Source organism: Diplotaxodon limnothrissa, linkage group LG7 (assembly GCF_057381915.1).
Source record: "Diplotaxodon limnothrissa isolate DT_005_m linkage group LG7, D_limnothrissa_male_GT1.1, whole genome shotgun sequence".
In the NCBI taxonomy this organism is placed as follows: Eukaryota; Metazoa; Chordata; class Actinopteri; order Cichliformes; family Cichlidae; genus Diplotaxodon; species Diplotaxodon limnothrissa.
The window spans coordinates 64,897,317-64,922,089 of record NC_140602.1 but is presented as its reverse complement, the minus strand read 5'-3'; the positions used below and the strand labels follow the sequence as shown (position 1 = coordinate 64,922,089).

The 24,773-nt window shown below is 42.8% G+C and overlaps 1 protein-coding gene across 1 annotated transcript in view; it reads left to right on the top strand.

Moving 5' to 3' along the window:
- Positions 1 to 24,773, top strand: part of syt9b (synaptotagmin IXb) — a 69,581-nt gene that overhangs the window by 32,368 nt on the left and 12,440 nt on the right. Inside the window, exons 2-4 of the mRNA XM_085358707.1 lie at positions 2,000 to 2,175; positions 5,102 to 5,319; positions 6,023 to 6,563. Of these exons, the coding sequence (XP_085214833.1) occupies positions 2,000 to 2,175; positions 5,102 to 5,319; positions 6,023 to 6,563 (935 nt within the window). The remainder of the gene's footprint in view (positions 1 to 1,999; positions 2,176 to 5,101; positions 5,320 to 6,022; positions 6,564 to 24,773) is intronic.

Genomic DNA, 24,773 nt, shown 5'->3' with positions numbered 1-24,773 from the left:
CTCAGCAGACATTCTTAGCCAAGCTTTTAGATGAGTTTGAAAAGGCTGCTTCACAAGAAAGAGGTATCAACAAACATTATCTCTCTGAAGCTACAGGGTGCTATTACCTAGCAGATAAGAGGCAAACTCTCTCCTTAGCTAATGGACGACAACATTTTATCCAGTTGTCTCAAACGTCCATCAATCACTACTGCAGTCTGGAAATAAATATTGCATATTTTATGTGGTCCATACGGATGGAAATACAGAACAGATGCCCTGTAAATAGAGGGATACACAGGGATATTACAATTTTTAATGGCTGGAAACAGCACTGATGAGGACTGTGAGACAAAGAAATAAACTTGTGGCCAATAACCCTAAAACAATGAGTGAGAGACATTAAAATGCATTGCAGTGCGGAACCACAGTTTGGATAATCATTCTCTGTGGGTTTGTCACAACCAGAGACCCTTTCAAGTTTGCTTTAAGAACTGAAGCATTTGCGTCATTGTTTATTTAATGCCCTAATTGTTAATTTAACAATTGTTAATTTAATTGTTAATTTAACGATAAAAATGTAAAACAATACCTAATTTGACAATTTCTGTTTGCACAATGGAACCCACCAAAATCCAGGTGTTTCACATTAAACCTCCTCATTGACATTCGGTCTGAATTCTAAGATGCGTAAACATGTAAATGTTGAATAAGCATGCTCCTGGTTATGGCTGTTTGGACCCTGTACAACCTTCTGTGCTTTGGTTTCTGGGTCATATTCAGAGCCCCTCACTCATGCAGAAGTCCGGTCAGTTTGTCAGATATTTTCCCAGCACAATTTGAGCCCCTTAGTACGAACTGAGCATGACTTCAGTGCCACAGCCTGCCTGTTTATTCAGCTAACCATGTAAATTCCTTCATGACTACAGTGTACCATGTCACAAAGCTCAACTAGCCAGTTTCACCAGGGAACTTGGTACTAACTAGGTGTGCCTAATGAAGTGACCAGTTAGCATAGATGTGTACAAGTCATGTAATGTGATATAAGATACGATAATACACTTGTGCTTATACTTATGTATACAGTTGTTTGCCTGTATACATTTTCTGCAGCTTCCGTTGGCTCTCAGTGGCACTCCCGCTACTTTATGTAAGCTGTATTTTCTTAAAGCATCTTTTATTTACTACAGCTTCAAAGGCAGCTGGGCTTTATTTGAAGCAAGCTTTTGTTATTATTAGTATGTGATTAGTGTATGCAGTGTATGTATCCTCCACTAGACAAACTCTCGTTTTTCAGCATTATGCTGTTAACACTAATTCAACAGTTCGGTGTCCATTTCAAATTAAAAGCCCTCTTATGTTTCTGTGCATTCAACAGACCAGGCAGTGTCTGGCCACAACACATTCCTGCACATGTTTTCCTGACTGTAGGTTATTTGCAATTATTTATACATTGGTTTGTTCACCTGCAAAATATCCATCCATTGCGCACCTATAATTATGTGTGTTGCACTGAAAGTGTCAGTTGTTAGATTTGTGCATTTGGATTTTTTAAAAAAAGAATGAGTGACATCTTTCCACATTTTCTTCTATCTATTCAGTTTTTAAAACATCCTAATAAGAGGAAAGATTATATGACTGTTGAAAAAGAATTATAATTAATAATAATTATTTATTAGAATTAGGTAATAATTTAAATGGGTCATCTCTCCCTGATAATTTTTTCCCTTTCAAGATTGTTTAGAATATTTTGATGTGGCCTTTTAGCACCTTATCAACATGGTAATGTATCTCTGTCTAATTGCTGGGATTTTTGGATAGTTCATTAAACATATTTTTTTCTTAAACTTTAGCCTACTATGAGAAAATGTTATATTTTCTTCTTTAACTTTGCATTCTTAATAAACACAGTCTGTCCTCCGTAGGGAGCTTGGTTTATCTGTGCCAGCATTTTTCACAGGCAAAGCTGCGTTCACCGTTCGCTGAGCATCTCCGCCTCCTTTTTCTCTTTCATCTCTAGATGTATCGGTGAGCCTGTTGTCTCTGCTGGTGACCACCTGTGGTCTGGCTCTCTTCAGCGTCTCCCTCTTTGTCTCATGGAAGCTGTGCTGGGTGCCACTAAGTGGTCGTTTCCTCCCAGATGTCCTCAAGGGGGCACACTTCTTGGGAGGAGACCAACAACCTGTCCTCACAGAGGTAAGGAGGAAGAGCAGGGTTAATTACTTGTATGAGCAACATTTAGTTTTAATGGGAATATCATGTAAACAGAAAGGAGCAGTAAAAATCATTTTTTTAAAGAATACTTTTCTTTGAATTTGCCAGTATTGAATTTCACAGTACAGATGCAGATAGGAAACCAGGGGTCACAAGAGGATATCACATGCAACCAACGTCATATTCGGCCAAAATCCAACCCGGTTGTTACAGTGATATGGTCTGCATCTTCGACAACCAGATACTCCAAAAATCTCCAGTGAAAATTGTATTTCACTTTGTCTTATTGCCGCTTTTTTGTATGTAATCAGTCTACTTGCACTGCAAGATTACTCCTAAAATAATACGGCCTTTATAGAATATAATTTATATAAAACTCTTATACAACACAGTTTAATACTTGATATTGTACTTATGTTGTCAAACTGTAATGATGTTGTTAGATAGCCACTGCCAAATTAGAATTAAAATCCATTTTAAAGGTCATACTACAACCTCATACTGCAATATTTAGAGCTGCTCAGCTAATTGGTACACGATGATAACCTGAACTGAAATGCTGCTGATTGCAAGCAGGTGTCATCTATACCATCAGTGTCGCTTCTGCAGCTCTGCTACTGCCAGCCATGTCTTTCTACATTGAGTTTACCTTTGACAATTATAGTCACAGTTGTGCCAGTGTAACAAACGGGGACACTAAAGCGGTCGCGCCAGAATGTCGTGCTAAAAAGAAAGATTCTTTAAAATACAAGGGGGAGCAAGCGAGTCAGATACCAAGGGCACAGAGATGAAGCAGGTCTGATCAGAAACAGTTTATTACTAGTCCAGAAAACACCAATAAAAACCACCCTTAAAAACACACACGATAGAAATATTATTGACAGATAAAGCCCCCCCAGCTAAAACCCAATGCTAAAGCTAGTAAAAATACAATTCTCTACATTTACTAAAATCCCCTGATGTAATGTCCCACAACCCTGGATGCATTATGGGTCCACCAGCAGGCCAGAGATTCCCTTGCATGAGTTGGATCCATGCCAGCCCTGTCTTAGGCCGACGAGGAGGAGCCTCCTATCCCCTCTCTTGTCCACTCACTGGGCCCACCACATCCCAGCCCAGCTTCCATTTCACACCGGAATCCTCCACGCGATGCCACCATGGATCCCCTCGCGTCAGCACCCTGCAAATACACAAATAGGGGCCAGAAAACTTGTCCCGGAAGAGACCCTGGCTTATAGCTATGGCAACCCTTTCCCAGCACAGCTGCACCCAGCATATGACAGTGGGGAAAGCGTTACTCACATATGCCCATGTGCAGTCAGTCCACAGTGGATAAAAACCATGTCACATAAAACACTAAAAGCAATAGAAACAGAATAAAACCATGCAAATAAAACGACACTCATAAATAAACACTAAAAATCAGAATAAAACCCATATACAAGATATACACAAATTTCCACTGTGTGACACCAGCTCACATGTGGCATGGAATGGAAATACCCAGGTTCTGGGATCAGTGCAACTGCTGTACTTTTTGCACATTGGCAATAGACAGATAAGCTGGAAAAGTTGAAAACCCTTTATAAACCCATCCAACTTTCTCTATAACTATATAACTAACTATACTATGTTGGAATTTTTGCGTGAGAATGCAGATACCCAAGGTAATGTATAAAACGGTTCAGGGCTACAGCTATCTTCTTATATATTCTAGATATTAAAAATGTAATGAAAAGCATGAATTATGTAATGCTATTGCCATGATATAGATATGACTATGAAAAGTGGTTTGTGGTCTACTTTTGCTGACAAATGTGTCACATCCAATCTCTACAAAACAAACAACTCACATGAGACTAACCTGTTAACATTGGTGCTAACGAAGAAGCACACGTGTCATGCACAGGTACAAGAAGCAGTGTCTCTGAGAGTCTGCTCTTTTGAATGTTTTGTTGGGCTTGGTGAAGCTGTTGGGACTGGGCAGTGTAACCTTATCATTCTTCTTGGTCTGTAGAGTTTTTTCACTTAAAATAATTCCAGCTCTACTCAACTTTTACATGACTAAAGATCTAATCACCCAGAGTGATCCAAAATGTCCTGTTCTCTATTAATGGCCTTAAAGAGAGAACTTAGTAACATAGTTTTGCATCTGTTTCAAGCAGTTGTGCTATTTGAACTATGTATAATTATACACACAAACAGGAAGCCCTTTTTATAATGTGTATTTTCTATTTGACTGGGGTTTTCTACTTGGCATTGTACTGGTGCGAGTACACTGCCACCACTACTTTCAAATTGTGTACAAATTTCATCCTGAGTGTTTGTCGTCTGAGCTATGTTAGCGCAAAGGGAAGCTAAAACAATTGTTTGCTTAATCAATCAAAGCTACAGTCAAAAGATTTGCTTCTTTTTTGGTGGTTGTCTGCCAACTTTACATCGATGATAAGATCCCAGAAACTTAGGAAAGACTTACTGGACTGTCCTTGACCTATTTTTCATTTCATCTAGTTCTAATGCTAAGCTAACAACCTTGCAGATATCAATCTCTTTATTTGATTGTTGCCATGCACTTATTTTTTTTACTTATTTTCCAAGAAGGGCAGTCTTTAGAGCTTCATATTATAACATTTTAACCGTGATTAGTGGCAGTCGCGCTACAGGAATAAGTCTACAACAGAAACACATCATGTTTCAAAAAAGTACATGTCTTTTAAATTTTTTTTTATCTTAAAATAAGAAAAAGGATAATGACTCAAGTATTTAAAGAGGTGGAAGCATTTCAGGTTTAAGGCACTTCTGTTTAAAAATACAGCCAAGAAATTAATTTAACAGTCCAACTAAGCATTCCCACATTATATTTTTTTAATAGCATGCAGTAATGCAGACACTGATGTGTGCTGTGCAGGTGGACGGGGAGGAAAGGGAATACAGTGAAGATGGCTGTGTGAAGGAGCCTTCGGGGCCCCCTTCGGGTGTGCCTGTCCCGGAGTCGGCCTTGAAGATAAGCCACACATCACCTGACATCCCACTGGAGACGCAAACTAAGGTGGAGAAAAACCATGCTCACACTCTGGCCAGGGACAGGGTTCAGAGACAGATTACTGAACCTACCTCTTCTGTACGGTAAGTAGTTCTTAAAACTGTTGTCCAGTATTTAGTGTTGCTGACAGGTTAAATACAGATGACAGACAGAGTTCAGAGATTCTTAATTAGGAAAGTGACAGTATACATCAGGGATGTGTGCTACAAAGCAAGTTCGGGATATCCAGGATATCTTTTTCTTAACTTTCTTAACTTTTTCACTTACCCTGTTGGTTCTTTCATACCAAATGTTAACTTCCAACGTGACATCATTCATTCAACTAATGCCAGGTGAAGCTTCACATCAGCTGTGATTACACTACGACATCCTTAGCATAGAAATAAAGGTGTTTTTAATATTTATTGATGCGTATCTGGGAACAACAGACTGTATATAGTTTGTCAGAACTACAGGACCTATTACTGTCAGTGAAACTATATCTTTGGAATCTTTAAGGAACGGTGACAATATTTAGTTTTTTATATTTTGCTCTCATTTCTCAAAAATAACTCCCTCCAGAACATTTTACATGTGCAGTATAAGCTATCAAGGAAAATTTGTACCAATCTTGTAACACTGAAAACGCAGGGTTAGACCTTAAGTTAGCCTGTTAAACCCAAAATCCTACTTTGTAGTACAGGCCTCAGCTGCTAGAGAACACAGTAGATGCAAAGATTTAAGAATATATTTGCTGAATAATTTGAATTGCCTTATATACCTTCCAATTACACCACTTTGTTACAGGCACAACTCCTTCCGTCGTCAAATGAACTTATCCAATCCCGACTTCAACCCTGCTCAGTTCCAGCGCCAGGAGTCTTTGTCTGGTTTGGGTCGGATCAAACCAGAACTTTACAAGCAGCGCTCAATAGATGCAGAAGATGGCCATAGAACCTCTAACTGTGGGCGCCTTCACTTTATCCTTAAGTTTGACTTTGACCTGGAGCAGCTGATCGTGAAGATCCACAAGGCCCAGGACCTTCCTGCCAAGGATTTCTCAGGGACCTCTGATCCTTACGTCAAAATCTACCTGCTGCCCGACCGCAAAACCAAGCACCAGACCAAGGTGCACCGGAAGACACTCAACCCGGTTTTTGATGAAGTGTTCCTCTTTCCTGTGGCGTACGCAGATCTGTCGAATCGTAAGCTACACTTCAGTATTTACGACTTTGACAGGTTCTCTCGCCATGATTTGATTGGCCAAGTGGTGGTGGACAACTTCTTGGATCTTTCCGACTTTCCCCGGGAGACAAAACTGTGCCGGAACATACAATATGTAACCTCGGTGAGAACTAGCTTCTTTACATTCTTTGACTGTCCATTTTACTCTCTCTTCGTCATATTAAGGCCACATTTATTACATTTACTAAACGTTTTATTATTTATTGTCAGTACCATGAGACTTGATGGCGAGACCGACACTATCTGTAGCTCCCAAAATCCCTTGCCTTTTTTTCAGTCTGTAACAAATCTGCTCAAACAATCAAAAAGAGCAAGAACTCCTGTAAAACCCTGTTATAACAGCAGAGGGAAGGAGATAAGTCAGCGGACTTGTATCTCATTTCCCCTCCAAGTGGAACTCATCTGTGGTTTCAAGAGGCAAAGACATAAAAATATACTTAGACACAGTTAATGTTTAATGAAACCAGTAGGGAACACTTGGGGGTAGTGACCCAGATCTACACATAAGATTAGGGTCGGTTTGACAGAGATACAGTGACACTGTCTATATTACATTATTCACTGGAATAAATCTACAGCATTGGTACACAGAGTAACTCAGTTAGGAAGTTAGATCCTCCTATCAGGGAATTTGTTATATCTTCCCTCCTTGTTGAACAAGAGTTACAGTATGGGATAGACATTTTTGTTGTTGTTTATGGGCAAATAGTGTCAGATCACACTGATTATGAGCAAATGTAATCTGTTTATGGAATCGTAATGGGCGGACTAGGATTAAAAGACCGTTCTGCATATTTAGTCATTTGTAAGTGAAGCATTGCTTCATTGTGTACGGAAGTTTAGAAGTTAAGCCTTACACTAATCATTGAACAGAAATCATAGCATTTATTCCTCAAAACATACTCAAAACAAACTAGTGTATAATCTGATTTTTAGGCTGGTGAGATATGCAAATAGATTTAGCAGAGTAAAAACTCCAAATGAGAAATTCCGTGTTTTATTTAAAGCTGGTATCAGACTTTATCTTCATATTAGTCTTAGTCACGCTGCTGTAATTAGGCCATTTGAACAAAGAGATGCTGAAGTCAGGTAGACAAGTGAGTCAAGGACAAGGGCGGAATAATTAATTTCGTTTTGAGCCTGTAAACAATTTACAGAATAAAAAATAGGCCAAGGCTCTTGATTATGGATGCAGTCGATGTTTTCTGTGCTTTGTCTTTGTACTGCAAAAGTAATGACATATCCATTAGTCGTACAGAAATAGTTTGTGTTTAGCACAATAAAACACGCAACCAACATGGCGGTGATGCTATACACCTGCAAAACATAATCAGTTGTCATTGTAAGCTTGCTTGCATGATGATGTTTGCATTTAGCTCAGTTAGCAACGCCTCACTGTTACCATACGAGTGTAGAGGTTGTTGTGCGCCAAGTTGAATAGATGCACTCAGGCAGGTAAACGATGGCTGTAGCTTCTGGGTGTGAAAAGTGATGCTTGTGCAGAAATGCTTTAAACCCCTCTTATTAACTATTCGTAAACTGTTTACTGTAACATTTCTGTAATGAAGTGCCTTGATATTAGTTGTTGAGGTACCTTGCTGATGCATTTGTAGTCAAACCATTTACTTTTTCCCTTACCTCTTGCCGCAGCCCTTTGCTCTGAAACCAAAGACATGATAGTGTGAGTTACATTTTTCAGTTTAGTAGATTTTGCCCTGATTGCAATTCCAGAACCAAAGTGTCCACCAAACAGAACATGTCCTTTTGTCCTATTATGCAACTCCTGTATCAATTGAGCATTCAGTGCAATTGTGATTTTTCTTTGTTGTTTCTGTTCCTGTCATGAATCGCTGTGCGGCAGGCAGGAGTTGGACCCAAAATGCAGGACTCACAGACTCGGGGAGGTGAACTCAAAACACAGCTTTATTTGCTGGTAGAACAAACATACAAAACTAGACTAAACTGGGAAACCATAAACTAAGAACTCACAGGGAGACACAGGGAGATCCACACACAGCATGAGGGATGACGCGACACTGACTCAGAGAAACACAGGGTTTAAATACACTGGGAAGTAACGAGGGGAATGAGACACAGAAGGAGGGCACAGCTGGGAGAAATCAGGACTGACGAGACAAGCAAAGCAGGACGCATTCACATGAGACACGGACCATCAAAGTAAAACAGGAAGTATCACACAGAGACGCGAACTTGACACAGTGGAGACAGCAACTAAGAAATACAGAGACATAAACCATAAGGCAGAGGTCTAAGAACCAAAATACACAGGGAAATACTCAGCTGGGAACACAAGAGACTAGACTAGAGAGAGTAACAAAAAACCAACCATGAGAACATAATGCACAATGCAGAGTGACAGAAAACAAGAAACTCAAACATGCAAAGACACACAATTACACAGAACAGAGGGGACACAGAGAGACATGAAGGGCAAGGGATCAAAACTAGAAGCCATAGAATAAATCACACACAAGTACAATAATACAAAAATCACAAAGAACTAAAAACGCTGGGTCAGGAGACCCAGGACCGTGACAGTACCCCCCCCTCAAGGGCTGGCTCCAGACAGCCCAAACACAGAAAAACAAAACCAAACAGAAAACAACCCAGGGCGGGCGGCGGGGGCCCAGGACGGAGGGCTCGGAACAGAAAACAAAAGAAGAGCACAGCAAACACCGGAGCCCAAGAAAACAACCCAAACACAGAGCAGTTCAGGGGGCCGGCCGTGCGCAAGGCAACGGCGGCGACGTGGAAACAGTTCAGGAGGCCGGCCGTGCGCAAGGCAACGGCGGCGGCGAAGGAGACAACGGAGCAGTTCAGGAGGCCGACCGCGCGGAAGGCAGCGGCGGCTCTCCAGTGTTAGGCGTGCTGGCCATGGCCCGGTGGGCACAGGACCAGTCGAGGCAGGACCAGGCGACGACGGGGCCGGACCAGGTGACGACGGGGCTGCAGCAAGCGAAACAGAAGCCAAAGACGAAGCTGGGCCAGACGAGGACGAAGACTCTGAGGCCGGGCCAGACGAGGACGAAGACTGAGGCCGGGCCAGACGAGGACGAAGACTGAGGCCGGGCCAGACGAGGACGCAGAGGCTGAGGCCGGACCAGGCGGAGCCGCAGAGGCTGCGGCTGGACCAGGCGGAGCTGCAGAGGCTGAGACCGGACCAGGCGTAGCAGAAGCACAGGCAGAGGCCGGCCCAGGCGTAGCAGAAGCACAGGCAGAGGCTGGCCCAGGCGTAGCAGAAGCACAGGCAGAGGCTGGCCCAGGCGTAGCAGAAGCACAGGCAGATGCAGCCGGACCAGGCGACGACGAGGCGGTCGCAGGTGGCGGCTGGACAGGCTCCTCGGACCCTCCAGCGGAGACAGGAGGCTGAACGGGCCCCTCGGACCCTCCAGCGGAGACAGGAGGCTGAACGGGCCCCTCGGACCCTCCAGCGGAGACAGGAGGCTGGACGGGCCCCTCGGACCCTCCAGCGGAGACAGGAGGCTGGACGGGCCCCTCGGACCCTCCAGCGGAGGCTAAAACAAAGCCAACAGGCATGAAGTCCTCTGGCGGACATGAGGACAACTGGCGCTGCACTGAGCACTGACTCTGCCCAGGCAATGCGAACATGGTGCAGTTCTTAGGGGGCTGCTTAAACTTCAGGGGTCCAGAATCAGCTGGGGACTGAGACCTAGCCTCTGGGGAAGCCCTGGAGTGGCCAACTGTGCCAACGGCGGCTAAACCATGAAAAGTACCCTGAGTAGAAATCAAGTTACCTCTCTGCATGGAGTGAATGAGCAAAACTGGCGACATAGGAGACTGAGCAGAGAGAGGCTGCTGGGCAGCTAACTGAGCTACTGGAGACACGGGTGAGAGTGGGAGCTGAGCTACTGGAGACACGGGTGAGAGTGGGAGCTGAGCTACTGGCGACACGGGTGAGAGTGGGAGCTGAGCTACTGGCGACACGGGTGAGAGTGGGAGCTGAGCTACTGATGGTGGTGAAGTAGATAACTGCACGGGAGACTGAACTGAGGGCGTCTGCACTGGCACAGTGGACTGAACTGATGTCTGTTGTAACGGAGGTGGTGAGAGCGGAGTAGGCAGGGGAGTTGATGACTTCACAGGAGAATGAACCAGAGGTGAGTGCACAGGAGACTGAGCTAGAGGTGGTAGTGATAGTTGAGGGGAAAGTGGAGCTGGTGATTGAGTGGATGACTGTGCTAAGGGATGCTGCACTGGGGACACTGGAGACTGCACTGGGGACACTGGAGACTGCACTGGGGACACTGGAGACTGCACTGGGGACACTGGAGACTGCACTGGGGAAAGCAGGGCTGCAGGAGGCTGCACTGGGGACACTGGAGACTGCACTGGGGATTGCAGTGATGGTTGTAGTGGAGGTGTGACGGGTGGAGGAGTGGCTGAAGTGGCTGCGGGTCGGGCGGCTAGTGGCTCAGCTATAGAGCATATTAACGGCAGGGCTATGGGTTGAATGTCTGACTGAGTAGCAGCCCGAATGGCTGGGTGTAGTGATGGTGGTGGTGGAAGGGAAACAGGTGGTAGTGTGGATGACGGAACTAAGGGCGACTGAGTGGCAGACCGAACTGATGACTGAAGCGATGGTAGAGGTGAAAATGGAGCGTGTGGTGGAGTTAATGGCTGTGCTAGCGGGGACACAGGAGATGGAGCTAGCGCTTCTGGCTGGGCAGCTAAGTGAAAAAACACAGCCCCGGAATAAACAGTCCCAAAGTCAGGAAACTCTTGATTGTCCCTTCCACTCACCACAGCTGGCAACTCAGACGTCTCGGGGTCTGGCTGTGGCGGTGGGTGTCGGCGGCGTGAATGCCGTTTTCTTCGGGAAGCCGGAGGTGCGGTGATGGAGGAAACTGGCAACGACGGAGAGATCACGGCCGGCTCCTCATCCTCCGACCACATTGCTGCGAGAAAAGCAGCGGGTGAGTGACAGTCAGAGTGGAGGGTGGATGGAGAGGAGTCCAGTGGCAGCGGCGTGGAAACGTTTCCCGATTGTGGCGGTCGCTGTTGCGGTATGACGAGCTCGCGAGCTTGTACTGTCTCCTTGGCTTTCTGCAGATTGGACAGTAGGCCCGAAAATCCTGAGAGCTCGCGAAGATGGGGATTCCCCTTGAGAATTGCCTCGATGGCGTTTATCCCAATGGACATGGCTTTAATGTCCGAGGCATGGGAAACTCGCTCCCACAGGCTGAAGATGCGGGCCAAATCGCTTTCCCGGGAGGAGCCTGCTGGGTCCATGTCTGGTCGCGTCGTACTGTCATGAATCGCTGTGCGGCAGGCAGGAGTTGGACCCAAAATGCAGGACTCACAGACTCGGGGAGGTGAACTCAAATCACAGCTTTATTTGCTGGTAGAACAAACATACAAAACTAGACTAAACTGGGAAACCATAAACTAAGAACTCACAGGGAGACACAGGGAGATCCACACACAGCATGAGGGACGACGCGACACTGACTCAGAGAAACACAGGGTTTAAATACACTGGGAAGTAACGAGGGGAATGAGACACAGCTGGGAGAAATCAGGACTGACGAGACAAGCAAAGCAGGACGCATTCACATGAGACACGGACCATCAAAGTAAAACAGGAAGTATCACACAGAGACATAAACCATAAGGCAGAGGTCTAAGAACCAAAATACACAGGGAAATACTCAGCTGGGAACACAAGAGACTAGACTAGAGAGAGTAACAAAAAACCAACCATGAGAACATAATGCACAATGCAGAGTGACAGAAAACAAGAAACTCAAACATGCAAAGACACAATTACACAGAACAGAGGGGACACAGAGAGACATGAAGGGCAAGGGATCAAAACTAGAAGCCATAGAATAAATCACACACAAGTACAATAATACAAAAATCACAAAGAACTAAAAACGCTGGGTCAGGAGACCCAGGACCGTGACAGTTCCCTTGTCTAATAACTGTTGCAAGCAGCATTTTACATGCAAATGATTAATTAAGAGTGTTTACATAGCTGAAGATGGTATTAGACTTGTGTTCCTGCTTTTATCTGTGATTCTGTTTATAAAAGAGGCCCATACGTTTGCACGTCTTTAGAAAAGCATCTGACAAATACAGTGCATATGAACATGTGTGCCAAAGTGTCAGGATTGTGACCACCACTCAGCCTAATTTTGAGGCTTTGAAACTTACAAGGCCAACGCAGCTGCTCCTCATCAACTAATTAAGTTCAAAGAGAGAAAATGATCGTTAGCTGGGCCAGCGTTAAACCAGTTCTGACCTGTTTGTGCCTCGTTAACTACAGTGATGTGAAGACGCAGTGGGACAACACTCCCACCTCATAAACACACACATACTAATCTCGTTGGTTCACAAATATTGTTTCCACACTGCGCAGACTCAACAGCATTGCCAACTAAATAAGGTCAGTCTAATTGGGTCAGGCCCTCCTCTGAGACTTTCAATATGTGATGTATAGCTGTCCTGTCTTGTATGTCCAAGTCATAAGGCGTCCACTTTCTAGATATAATGCCTTTTTAACCATCCACCTTAACACCATAGATAAAAATGGACACTGACAGACATCTCCAACTCTGCATAGTTTACCTTTACCTTTATTTTCGTTTTAAGCAAGAGGATATACAGTATAGTTCAAGATGTCAAACTCAATCATACGTGAACTTTAGTTATAATGAAACAGTGCCATTAATACAGGTTCTATTTGACTGAATCACCTGTACTTCAAGCTGCAAGGCTGAATTAGAAGTCACTTTCTATTTTTTGAATTGGTGAATGGGTTTTTTGAACAAGAACACCAACTTTGGCAGATGGATAGTTTGGATTGGTGAAGCTGTATGTGGTCGTTATTAGGTTGAGTTTGGTTATCACTGAAGTATATTTTTAACCTGTGTCACATCAAGTCAAGAATAGACCAGAAAGAGCCCTGGTACTATGAAAAAGATCACACTCAACACACGTAAAACAACGGACATGTCAGCCTCTAGAAAATGAATGAAATCAACTGGTAAATGGATACATTTAAACACAAAGGCCTCCATCACATAGTTTATATTGTGTCCACTGACTCAACTCTCTGAGAGCCACTGTCACACAGTGGGTAAACAGAGAGGGTAAAACTATCTCACTCTTGCTTATCACTAGGAAATCATAGTTATACACTATTCTATCAATTTACAGTGGAAACCGCATTTTCTATTTTTTTAATGTGACAAGAACAGGAAGAGAGCGAGATCATGCTGAGTTGCATGCTGAACATTTTGTAAATGTTTTCAAAGTATTTTCTCCATATATCTTAATATGACCCAATCTGACTTTTAGCTGGTTAAATTTCACAGGATTAAAAAGGATTTTTGTAAAGTTGCTCGGCAGGTCTTTTATTTTTATTTTGCTGCATTCATGTCAATTTTGTAAAAAATTAAAAAATATGACGTTGACGGCTTGTACAGCAAGTAACGTTAATCCAAACTGTAACTTGAGTCTCTCTTAGCCTTCAGATTAGGCGTCCATAAACGAGGTTACACGTGTAACTGTGCTTCTCTGTTTCCAGAAAGCAGTCAAAGCCCAGAAATCTGTTAAAACAATCCCATGTTTTTATATGCATGCACAAAATACATAGATAATGATTGTTCTCTCTTATTTTTACAGAGAATCAGTTTGATTACTCAGATTTGTGTCTGCACAGCCATGTGAGCGTCTCAGGATTTTAGGTCTATGAGGGAGGTCTAAAGAAAAATATAAAGTTTCTATTACCTCTTTCACTATCCCCAGCAGAACTAGGTTACCTCCCTTGAGGTTACAGATTGGGACCCCGTGTTGGTCTTCTCACAGTGTCTGTGCATTAATCATGGCTCTTGGCAGTGAATGAACCCCTAGCCATTGCAGGCCATATGCACTGGACTCTAATGCATACATGTTTCTGAGTTGCATGCTTATAGACATCAGAGCCATGATGTCTATAAGTTATGGTTATGTATATAAGGTTAGGCATAAAAGCAAATTCTCAAGATCTTGAACCTGTTACTCTAGCATGTTGATTTTTAATTAAAATTAACATATTTCTAGAGTTTTTATAGCCCCAAGCAAGTAATAGAAAGATGTTTTGTGAATTTGTGTCAGAGTTATAACACTTGTTATGTTGTTGTTGTTGCTGTTAATGTGATTAATTACTGGAGCAGCTTTTGAAATCCTACTCTGGAATGCTTTGCTGGCACAGGAAGGAATGCAGCTTCACTTTGTCCTCTATTTTTCAGTAGCACTGCAAAGGACTTCAGTCATATTAAAAAAAAGATATTATACATACGGGGATTTTAGCGATGATGAATTAGGAAAAGGTTAAAATGGCCAGATTATATATCAAGACGCATACTTTTCGTTTTCATCAGTGGATTACCAAATGGGTGAAAAGGAAGTTCTGCATAACATTGTCCTAAAACTAAAAGCTTACTGACTGAACTGCTTCAGTTATTTTGGGAGTTTTGTCTTTACTCATCTCTTTTCACTTTCTATGTGTTTACAGACCACTCTGCATTTAATCATAAGTTATTATTTATTTCTGGATCCCACCCTCACCTTGAACTCAGATGGCCCCGCCCCTCCCTGAGCCTAGTTCTGCCGTAGGTTTCTTCCTGTTAAAAGGAAGTTTTTTCTTCCCACTGTTGCCACATGCTCTTATGATTGTTGGTTTTCTCTATATTATTGTTGGGTCTTTACCTTACATTATTTTTATAGAGCGCTTTTCTACTCTCTCAAAGTACTCAAAGCGCTCTATACAACATGCCACATTCACTTTCTTCTAAACTTTGAGTGCTTCCTAACCAGGGATTGAACTGGTCAGTAGGTGACCTGCTCTACCTCCTGAGCTACAGCCACCCCACTATTACCTTTACATTTAAATGTAATAAGATTTTGAAAATTCATGTTGTCCAGCTAAACTATACTAATGGAAACATAAACTGGAACAAAGAGCTAAGACTCGAGTTCCGAAAGAAGAAGAAAATCTGATATAAACAATAAATAACTAAGAACAAAACCAAAAAGTAAAAAAAAATTTAAAGCCCAAGAAAACTCAAAATTCTGGGTTGGGGACTCAAAACCTTGACAAGCCCTTTCTATATGTTATCTGCATTTTCTCCCTTGAGCTATGCAGCTTCCTTGAATTATTTGCTTTCCAGCAGATGACTTTTTGCCAGATAGACGTCTCTGTCCTCTTTCTTCTTAGCGAAAGATTTTTGGGGACAGCAAGGACAATAAAGAGCTCAGAGCCACTGTAACCTGCAGCGTCTGCAGGGCCAGTCAATACTATTGACTGCAATCTGCTTGGCCTGTAATTAGGACAATGATGAATGGGGTCAGCATGTACATTCAAAGTGTGAGTGTGTGTGTGTGTTGTTAATTCAGTAAAGGAGCTTTCCATTTCCCGACAAGGTCCTTTATCCATAATAATGGCATTTTTCCTGATTCATTATAAGATTTCTACGTTTCTTAAGTCTTGCTGTAAAGGTATATGCTTTATACGTACATGTACAATGTATTTATATTGAGACAATAAGAGTATGAAATGCCCCCCAAACTGTTCAGTAGCTTGTTATACAAAGCAAACAACTACTGGTAAATTCTACTTCATGTTCATGCATGCACTCAAAACGTGTACTTGCTAAAAACGCTGAGAGTGTATGTGATTGACCTGAAAGGTATGTATCTATTCTATAAAACAGTCTTGGACATCCTCACCTGGTTTAATGTTCAAACCCTTTCCATGCAGGTGAAATCTAGGCTTGCTTGTCCTGTTCAGACACCAATGAAGGTCATAGGAAACAAATAATATCCTATTCAGTGTGTATATATATATATATATATATATATATATATATATATATATATATATATATATATATATATATATATATATATATATATATATATAATAGCAGTCTTTCCTCAGAGGAGCAGATAGGATATTGGCATTCCAAGTCCTCTATTCTCAGCAGACGTTTTTACCCTCTAAAATATCCTGTTAACCCTTTAAAACCGATCGGAGCGGGCACGCTCCGTTTTGTGCAACTACTTTAAAATCCCGGTAGCTCTGCAACCATGTGAGCTAGCGCAATAATTTTTTTTGCATATGAAACTGGAGGAGTTGTACTTACATCTTATGCCATCAGCTTGTCCTCGGTCACAGTTTCCTTCCACATAAAGCTTTGCAAAAACTGCATAAAAAGCGCTTGCAGCAACAAAAACATAATATTCCAGAAACACGCCTTGCCGATCCGATCAGCTGTTCATAACACTTCCTACGTTGGAATAGATGTCAGCGCGAACTATCGCATGTCCGCCATGACCTGCCCGAAACTGGAAGTGACGCAATTTTTGCGGAAATGTAGTTTTTATTACCGTCAGGGCCTCATGAGCCTATACTGGTGTTTTTAAAAGTTATGTTTGACTTTATGACTTTCTGTGTTGATTCTGGGATGCTTAGGACTCATATTGCACTGCTGGAAATATTTTATTTTGATATATATGCTGTTTTTGCACTATAATATTTATTTTCGTTTTTCCTGCAGTGTATAAAAATTGGTGTTTTTCAAAAATAAAACTATGAAGACACTCAAAATAAATTTCCTGTGGTAGGAAACTATTTTGTGCAACTTTTCTGTATTTACAGTTTTGAGGGATAAGCCTCTTAAATTTCTCTAACTAGAAATATATGTTAAAAAAAAAAACGATTTTCAATTTTTTTGTAGTTTATTGCACTTTTTTGCAATTTATGTAATTACTATGCACTTAATGCATACATATTATTAAAATTTAGGCTGTAATGGTTGTAATGATGTATAGCAACTTGAAATGCTCCCAAAAATGGCTCCACAGCATGTAAAAATATAATATAAGCTCTGGCGGGCTTGGTTCTATGGTAGGTCTTAAAGGGTTAAAGAGGGTAAAAAGCTAAATCGCCAAAGCTGTAACGTAGTGGCTATAAAAGGTAATATGGACTTTCTAGTACTAACATCTCAGAGGTAATTGGACAATTAACTCACAAGTCATTAGGCTGAAGAAGCAAAGAGAGAGCAAAAAAAGTTAGGAATGGGCAAATCAGTCTGTTAATCTTAGATTGACTAGAGTAAGCATGCATTTTATGCACAGTGTGCCAGAGGAAGAAATGTTCAGATCTATGGATGCATCTCTGCTGGAACCCATGTGACAGAGCAACTTTTCCTTTATAAGTTGCAATGGATTTAGTTTGCTTCTTTACAGATTAAAGTCTTACACTAGTCTTACTCGACTGGACGTTATGAAGGATCCTTTTGCCTAACCTGATTCTGCCAGGGTGTATTTATTTATGCAGCTGAAGTTCAGCCTAGTCAGTGATTTATTTATTTCCACCATGTTCATCCAGGCAGATATATTGTACTTCTGACTGGCTCTCATGTAACAGGATTTCCAGTGTTTAAGGGAGTCAAATGCTCTGATGCTTACTTTTTGGTCCTTGTAGTTTTCATTTCTTTTACTATTCAAACTGAAAAGATGAAAAAGAAAAGAAAAATCTTGAAAATTTGATTGTAATCATAAATAACACTGCAGTGCATATAGTACACAGAGAATTTGTCACAATCAGATTGTGGCAGTTTACAGATATTTATTCCAGAAACAAGAAACATCTAACATCTAATGAAAGGTTGGAATAACAGACTCGGGTACTCCTCTGCAGGAACAGGAACGGGCAACAGGTGTGATCACTGAAGCGAAGGTAACCCAGCCCACATCTCTAAAAGGAAAACAATTTCTTGGCTCAAAGGGACCATGAGTTTTGGGCAGGAAACAAAGGGGGTTGTTACCCTAAAGAGGTCTTGATAGGAGAGCTTCCAGTAACTGCAGAGGTGGAAGTGTTAAAAGCATATTTAATCCAAGTTAGATAGTTAATACAGGAGGTAGGATTTGAAGAAACAAGACAACGTAATCCAACTTCTAACTCCTGATTTGGTCTCTTAGTTTGGCTGCTTGATTGGAGATGGAACCCTGAAGACAAGCTAATAACACTAGGTCTAAATGCCCCACAACAAGTCTTCCCTACTTAGGAGATTAATTGAAGGCCTCTATCTGATACTGTATCAACAGAAATGGGAGAACACGTGCTGGACAAGTAGTTGAGCAGTCTCTGTGGTCAAACGGGGCTTGGGTAATGCTATAAAAGGAGCAGCTTTAGAAAATCTATTGATAAGGGTGAGCATTATATAGTTGCCTTCAGAGGAGGGCAGACCAGTAAAAAGATCCAGAGCTATGTGTGACAGAGAGTGACTAGGAACTGGCAGGGATAGCAATTGACCAGAGAAAAGTGGTTAATAGCTTTGTGGTATTCCAAGTTTCTGAATAAATTGACTGTCTAACAAGCTTTGTTTAGCTCCAGAGTCAATTACAGCTTGGAAAGTCACAGAATCCTGAATAAAACAGAAGGATGCTGGCAACAACATTTTAGAAACAGTTTTAAATTGGGTGCTTTCCACCAACATCCCCACTTCTCCTGGGAGGCATTTTCTTTTGGCCTCCTGGGGCTAATGAAATGGCCGGGTTGGCCACAGTAGATGCAGACTTCAGCCTTGATCCTTTTCTGCAATTCTTGCAAAGTTAGTTTAAGCACGGCTGAGCTGCACTGACTCCTCAGAATGATCCTGTCCACTGACACCGGAAGTGGAAGTTAGAGAGGATCAGGTGGTAGGAACCGCGGATAACTGGAATTTAAGGTTTCTCTCCAGAACCTGCTTCTGCTGGTGATAGTTAACTTTTATGGTTAATGAGATTAAATGATCCAAACTGGCAGGGTCACCTTGAGAAGATAGCTCATACCTGATAGAACATATACTCTCGTTTCAGCATCCAAAACTCAACAGAAATTGCTGCACACTTTCACTTACTTGACATAAATTTTAAACCCTCCTTGCTGCCTCTTCCTCATGAAAAGGATGGTCAAAAACCATCCTGAATCCTCCACAAATCATTCATAAATGAAGGACTCAACAGGGTTATTGTTTGGGTAAGATTCTTCCCACAAGAGAGCCTCATTAAGTGGTGCATTTAAGAGGGATCATTTGTAAAGGAGCAAGATGTTTAGCTAAACAACAGTAACCATTGCAACAGAAACCATCCACAATAACCCAAATGACTTCCAAAGGGCTCAGGACATGGAACAGATGGAGGGCAGGGGTTCAGCTTCAACCATCTGAGGCGTGCCTGTGGGTTCAGTGGGGCAAGGCTGTGTCAGCTCATGATTTGAATTGCACTGTTCATTTCATTTATTTCGCCATTTCTTTCTGTTCATTTGAGCCATTGGTGGACTACTTGTAGCTGCTCAGCTGACAAGCTCTGAATCTGCTCGTGTTGGCCAACCAACAACATGACATGGGACACAGCTGCACGCATGGCCAAATCGTTCTGTCATAATGAATTGGAAAAAAGACTCAAAAGGAGGACTCTTACGTCAGTTTACAGATCATTATTACAGCAACAATACCAAATAATTAATCAAAGTAACCGAATCGGGTAAGTGCTGCTCTATAGGAATGGGTCAAAGTTTCCTGTCGGAGAGGGAAACAGGAGTTAGCTGAGATCCACGTGAGTATGAAGTACTTGGTTATCTTTAGCAGCTGACTGCAGGGGAGTATACAGGCAGCCAATGGAGTCCAGAGGGAAAGAGAAAGAAATGAATAAGCAGAAGAGAGCAGGCAGGCAAGTGAGCAAAGCACATCTTCCTCCAAAAAGAAGGTGACTGGCTGGAGTTAAGCAGGTAAGTGTGGCAGAGAGAAACTAGAGATCTTTCAGGCTGGGGAAGATGGAGGACTCTGTCTTCAGCTGTTGTTCTTCAAAGTATCACTGGGAAGGAGACAAAGGAGCATGGTCTCAGACCGAACACACACAAGGAAAACTTGATTTACAGCAGAGGGCCCGATCACCACCATAGGCAATAATGATCTGGCAAGAAATATGAGCACCACCTGGTCCTTAAATATGGCATAGCTTGAGTTTGACCGCTAAAGAGCCCAGCACCCCACTACTCACAGGGCAGGCCATCCAAAGAACCTGACCCATTACTACCCCTGAGAGTAGTAATTGAGTAAGGAGATAAAGGGAGAGAAGAAAGAGAATTGGGGAAACCGAAAACCTCCCATTACAGAGCACAATAACCTTAACGCAATGATTCATTGACATATCTATATATGTATCTCTCTCTCTCTATATATTAGGGGTGCAACGATATTCGTATCGATATTGAACCGTTCGATACAGTGCTTTCGGTTCGGTACGCATATGTATCGAACAATACAAAATTTGTAATTTATTTTATCAAATTTCCTTCTGACGATGCTGTCTGTGTTGAGCGCTCAGTGAATCTGCGTTCGACTACTCCGCCTAGGCTGCACTGTCGAGCGCAGATCCGCTGAGCGCTCAACACAGACAGCATCATCAGAAGGAAGAGCACAGGGCAAGCTAGCCAGACAGAAGTTAAGCTCTCCTTGCAACATGGCAAATTGAACCCCACCCCCACCCTCATTCAGATCTGGCGTTTGGAATTATTTTGGTTTTCATGTGACGTATGACCCTGAAGGTAAGCGAGTCATGGACTAAAGTAAAACAGTATGTTGGATGTGCCACGCAATGCTTAATTACATGGGTGGGAACTAGTGTGTTAGCGCAGTTAGCTCATTAACGTGTTGGCCGTCTAGCCCCATGCACGGGACGATCAGGGGTAGCTGGTTAACGGAGATTTGCCGTGTTGTGGTTAAGGTCATTTCAACGAGATTAACCTGAAAGCACTAGTGGGAACACAACGAATATGACTGCACATTTACATCATCCTAGTGCAAAGACAAGTGGAAGCAGACAAAAACGACAAGCATGCATGCTACAAACTTTACCCGAGTCATTTAGACAGCCGTTAGCACATGATTCTCCTTATGGGGACCTGATATGTTTAATATGCTGCTGAGAATATGGCCCAGAAGAAGCGTATAGTATAGCTTTTATTTTGGAAAGAGCCATTTCTCTGTAATAAACTCTCTTTTCCAAAGATGAGTGATTCCTCAATCAGATACAGGGCTCGCAAAATCGCTAGCTCGACGTCCCGGGGCTAGCGATTTTTCCAGTCGGGCTACCCGTCGGGCTATCGTAGGAAGGAAAAATATATGTCAATGCTTTTGCATTCTTTCGGAAATGTAGCTGGGTAATTATGTCATTGGCATCGGTGAGCCACTGTCAATATGTGACATATTGAAATCGCGTTTGAATTTGCGCTTGTTTTTTGCTTTCACTTTGCAATTGCGCGAACTGTGTATAGAGAGCGACAGTACTGATTGGTGAGTGATGATAATTTGCGCACCAATTCCTCTGACATCATCTTATCAATCGTTAGCTTACTACGCAAACATGACGAGTGAAATCTCCCGCAGCAAGCTTAAACATGTGAGAGGATGCAGAGAATCGCTGAGCTTATGTGAATGTGTGTGTAAAAGCAGCAGGATATATATTTTAGTTCTGCTGAGCCAAGTAAGACAGGTCAGGGTGAATAAGTGACAGCCAAAGAAAAGCTTACCACAAAACGGAAAAGTTATGACAAATCAGACTATAAGGCAAAAAGAAAGTGCAGCTTTATGGTCAGTGTTGGGGAGTAACGGAATACATGTACCGCCGTTACGTATTTAAAATACAAAATATGAGTAACTGTATTCCGTTACGGTTACCGTTTAAAAAGGTGGTATTTAGAATACAGTTACTTTGTTGAAATAAATGGATTACACTGCGGTACTTTCCTGTTTCATTTTGTCGCGGGTCAGGACTGTTTGGTTTTGTTTGACAGCTACGTTCTGTTGTTCCAGGCGGCAGCGTTACGGTTGCCATGGTTACAGGGCGACGCTCTCTCTCTCTCTCTCTGCGACTGTGTGTTTCCTGGGTGAGAGAGCGCCTTTTCGTTGTTGTTGTGCTAAGCTAACAGACAGAATGCTACAAGCATAGCTCTAAAGAATGTAGCATCATGGGCAGTGTAGTCCGTGTTGCAGGGAGAATGGACTGCCATACACGTTATGGGTCTGTGAGCGCGAGGAGGGAGAAAAAGGGGAGTGGAAAGGTATGAGTTGTCATCGAGGAAAAACGGGAGCTGGAAGCATGTAAATATAATAATAACCACTTCAGCCAAGAAGAGTGCCTGACGAGCCCAGTTGTAAGTAAGCTATTAAGACTTGACTGTACACCGTGTTCGTGTTTTCCTCCGAAAACAACAAGTTCCGTTGGAGCAGCCTTTCAACGCCTCTCTCTGTCTCTCGCAAGAAAAGTTGACCCACACAACAAAGTAAAGCTATTTTTCGGCTACGAGCCGACAGGGACCCCGCCGTATTAGTCAGAGGTCCCTTTACTACAGTTCGGAGTCGCGGACCTTCAGTAATAGTAATAAATCACACAGCAATAGTACATTCACGTAGTTGTAAAAAGCATGATAATATATTAAGTAATCCAAAGTATTCAGAATACGTTACTGTCATTGAGTAACGTAACGGAATACGTTACAGAATACATTTTGGGGCATGTATTCTGTATTCTGTAATGGAATACATTTTAAAAGTAACCTTCCCAACACTGTTTATGGTTTCATGGACAAAATAATTTCTGTGGCTGCAATATGATGAGCTATATAACCAGGGGTGCACATAAGTGGTCCGCATTCGCTGTCAAAATAAAAAACACGCAAAGGGTTAGGGTTAAATTTAAAAACTGTACTTTTGAGTTAAAATATATATTTATAATTTTAATAAATGACAAATTAAAAAGGCATGAACATTTTTTTTGTATCGAAAAAATATCGAACCGTGACACCAAAGTATCGAACCGAACCGAACCGTGAATTTTGTGTATCGTTGCACCCCTAATATATATATATATATATATATATATATATATATATATATATAGTCACCATCAAGTGCGGGATCTACCAAGGAGATGCTCTGTCCCCACTGCTGTTCTGCATAGGCCTGAACCCCCTCAGTGAGATCATTAACAAGACTGGCTACGGATACCGACTACGGAACGGAGCAGTTGTCAGCCAGCTCCTGTACATGGATGACATCAAACTGTATGCCAAGAGTGAACGAGACATCGATTCACTGATCCACACTACCAGGCTATACAGCAATGACATTGGAATGTCGTTCGGACTGGAGAAGTGTAGTCGGATGGTAACAAAGAGAGGGAAGGTAGTCAGAACTGAGGGGATTGAACTACCAGAAGGCAACATTGCAGACATAGAGGACAGTTACAAGTACCTGGGGATCCCGCAGGCAAATGGGAACCATGAAGAGGCCGCTAGAAAGGCTGCAACCACCAAGTACCTGCAGAGGGTCAGGCAAGTCCTGAGGAGTCAGCTGAATGGTAAGAACAAGATCCGGGCCATCAACACGTACGCCCTGCCTGTGATCAGGTACCCTGCTGGGGTAATAGGCTGGCCAAAGGAGGAGATAGAAGCCACTGACATAAAGACAAGAAAGCTCCTTACCATGCATGGAGGGTTTCACCCCAAGTCCAGCACCCTGAGGCTGTACGCTAAGCGGAAGGAAGGGGGCCGGGGACTGGTGAGTGTCAGCAACACAGTCCAGGATGAGACAACGAACATCCAAGAATACATTGGGAAGATGGCCCCAACTGACCGAGTGCTCAGTGAATACCTCAGGCAGCAGAAACCCAAGAAAGAGGAGGGATACGAGGAACCATCATGGAAGGACAGGCCCCTGCACGGTATGTACCACCGGCAGATAGAGGAGGTGGCTGATATCCAGAAATCCTACCAGTGGCTGGACAAAGCTGGACTGAAAGACAGCACAGAGGCACTAATCATGGCAGCACAAGAACAAGCTCTGAGTACAAGATCCATAGAGGCTGGGGTCTATCACACCAGGCAAGACCCCAGGTGCAGGCTGTGTAAAGATGCCCCAGAGACAATCCAGCACATAACAGCAGGGTGCAAGATGCTAGCAGGCAAGGCATACATGGAACGCCATAACCAAGTGGCCGGCATAGTGTACAGGAACATCTGTGCCGAGTATAACCTGGAAGTCCCGAGGTCAAAATGGGAGATGCCCCCAAGGGTGGTGGAGAATGACCGAGCTAAGATCCTGTGGGACTTCCAGATACAGACGGACAAAATGGTGGTGGCTAACCAACCGGACATAGTGGTGGTAGACAAACAGAAGAAGACGGCCGTAGTGATCGATGTAGCGGTTCCGAATGACAGCAATATCAGGAAGAAGGAACA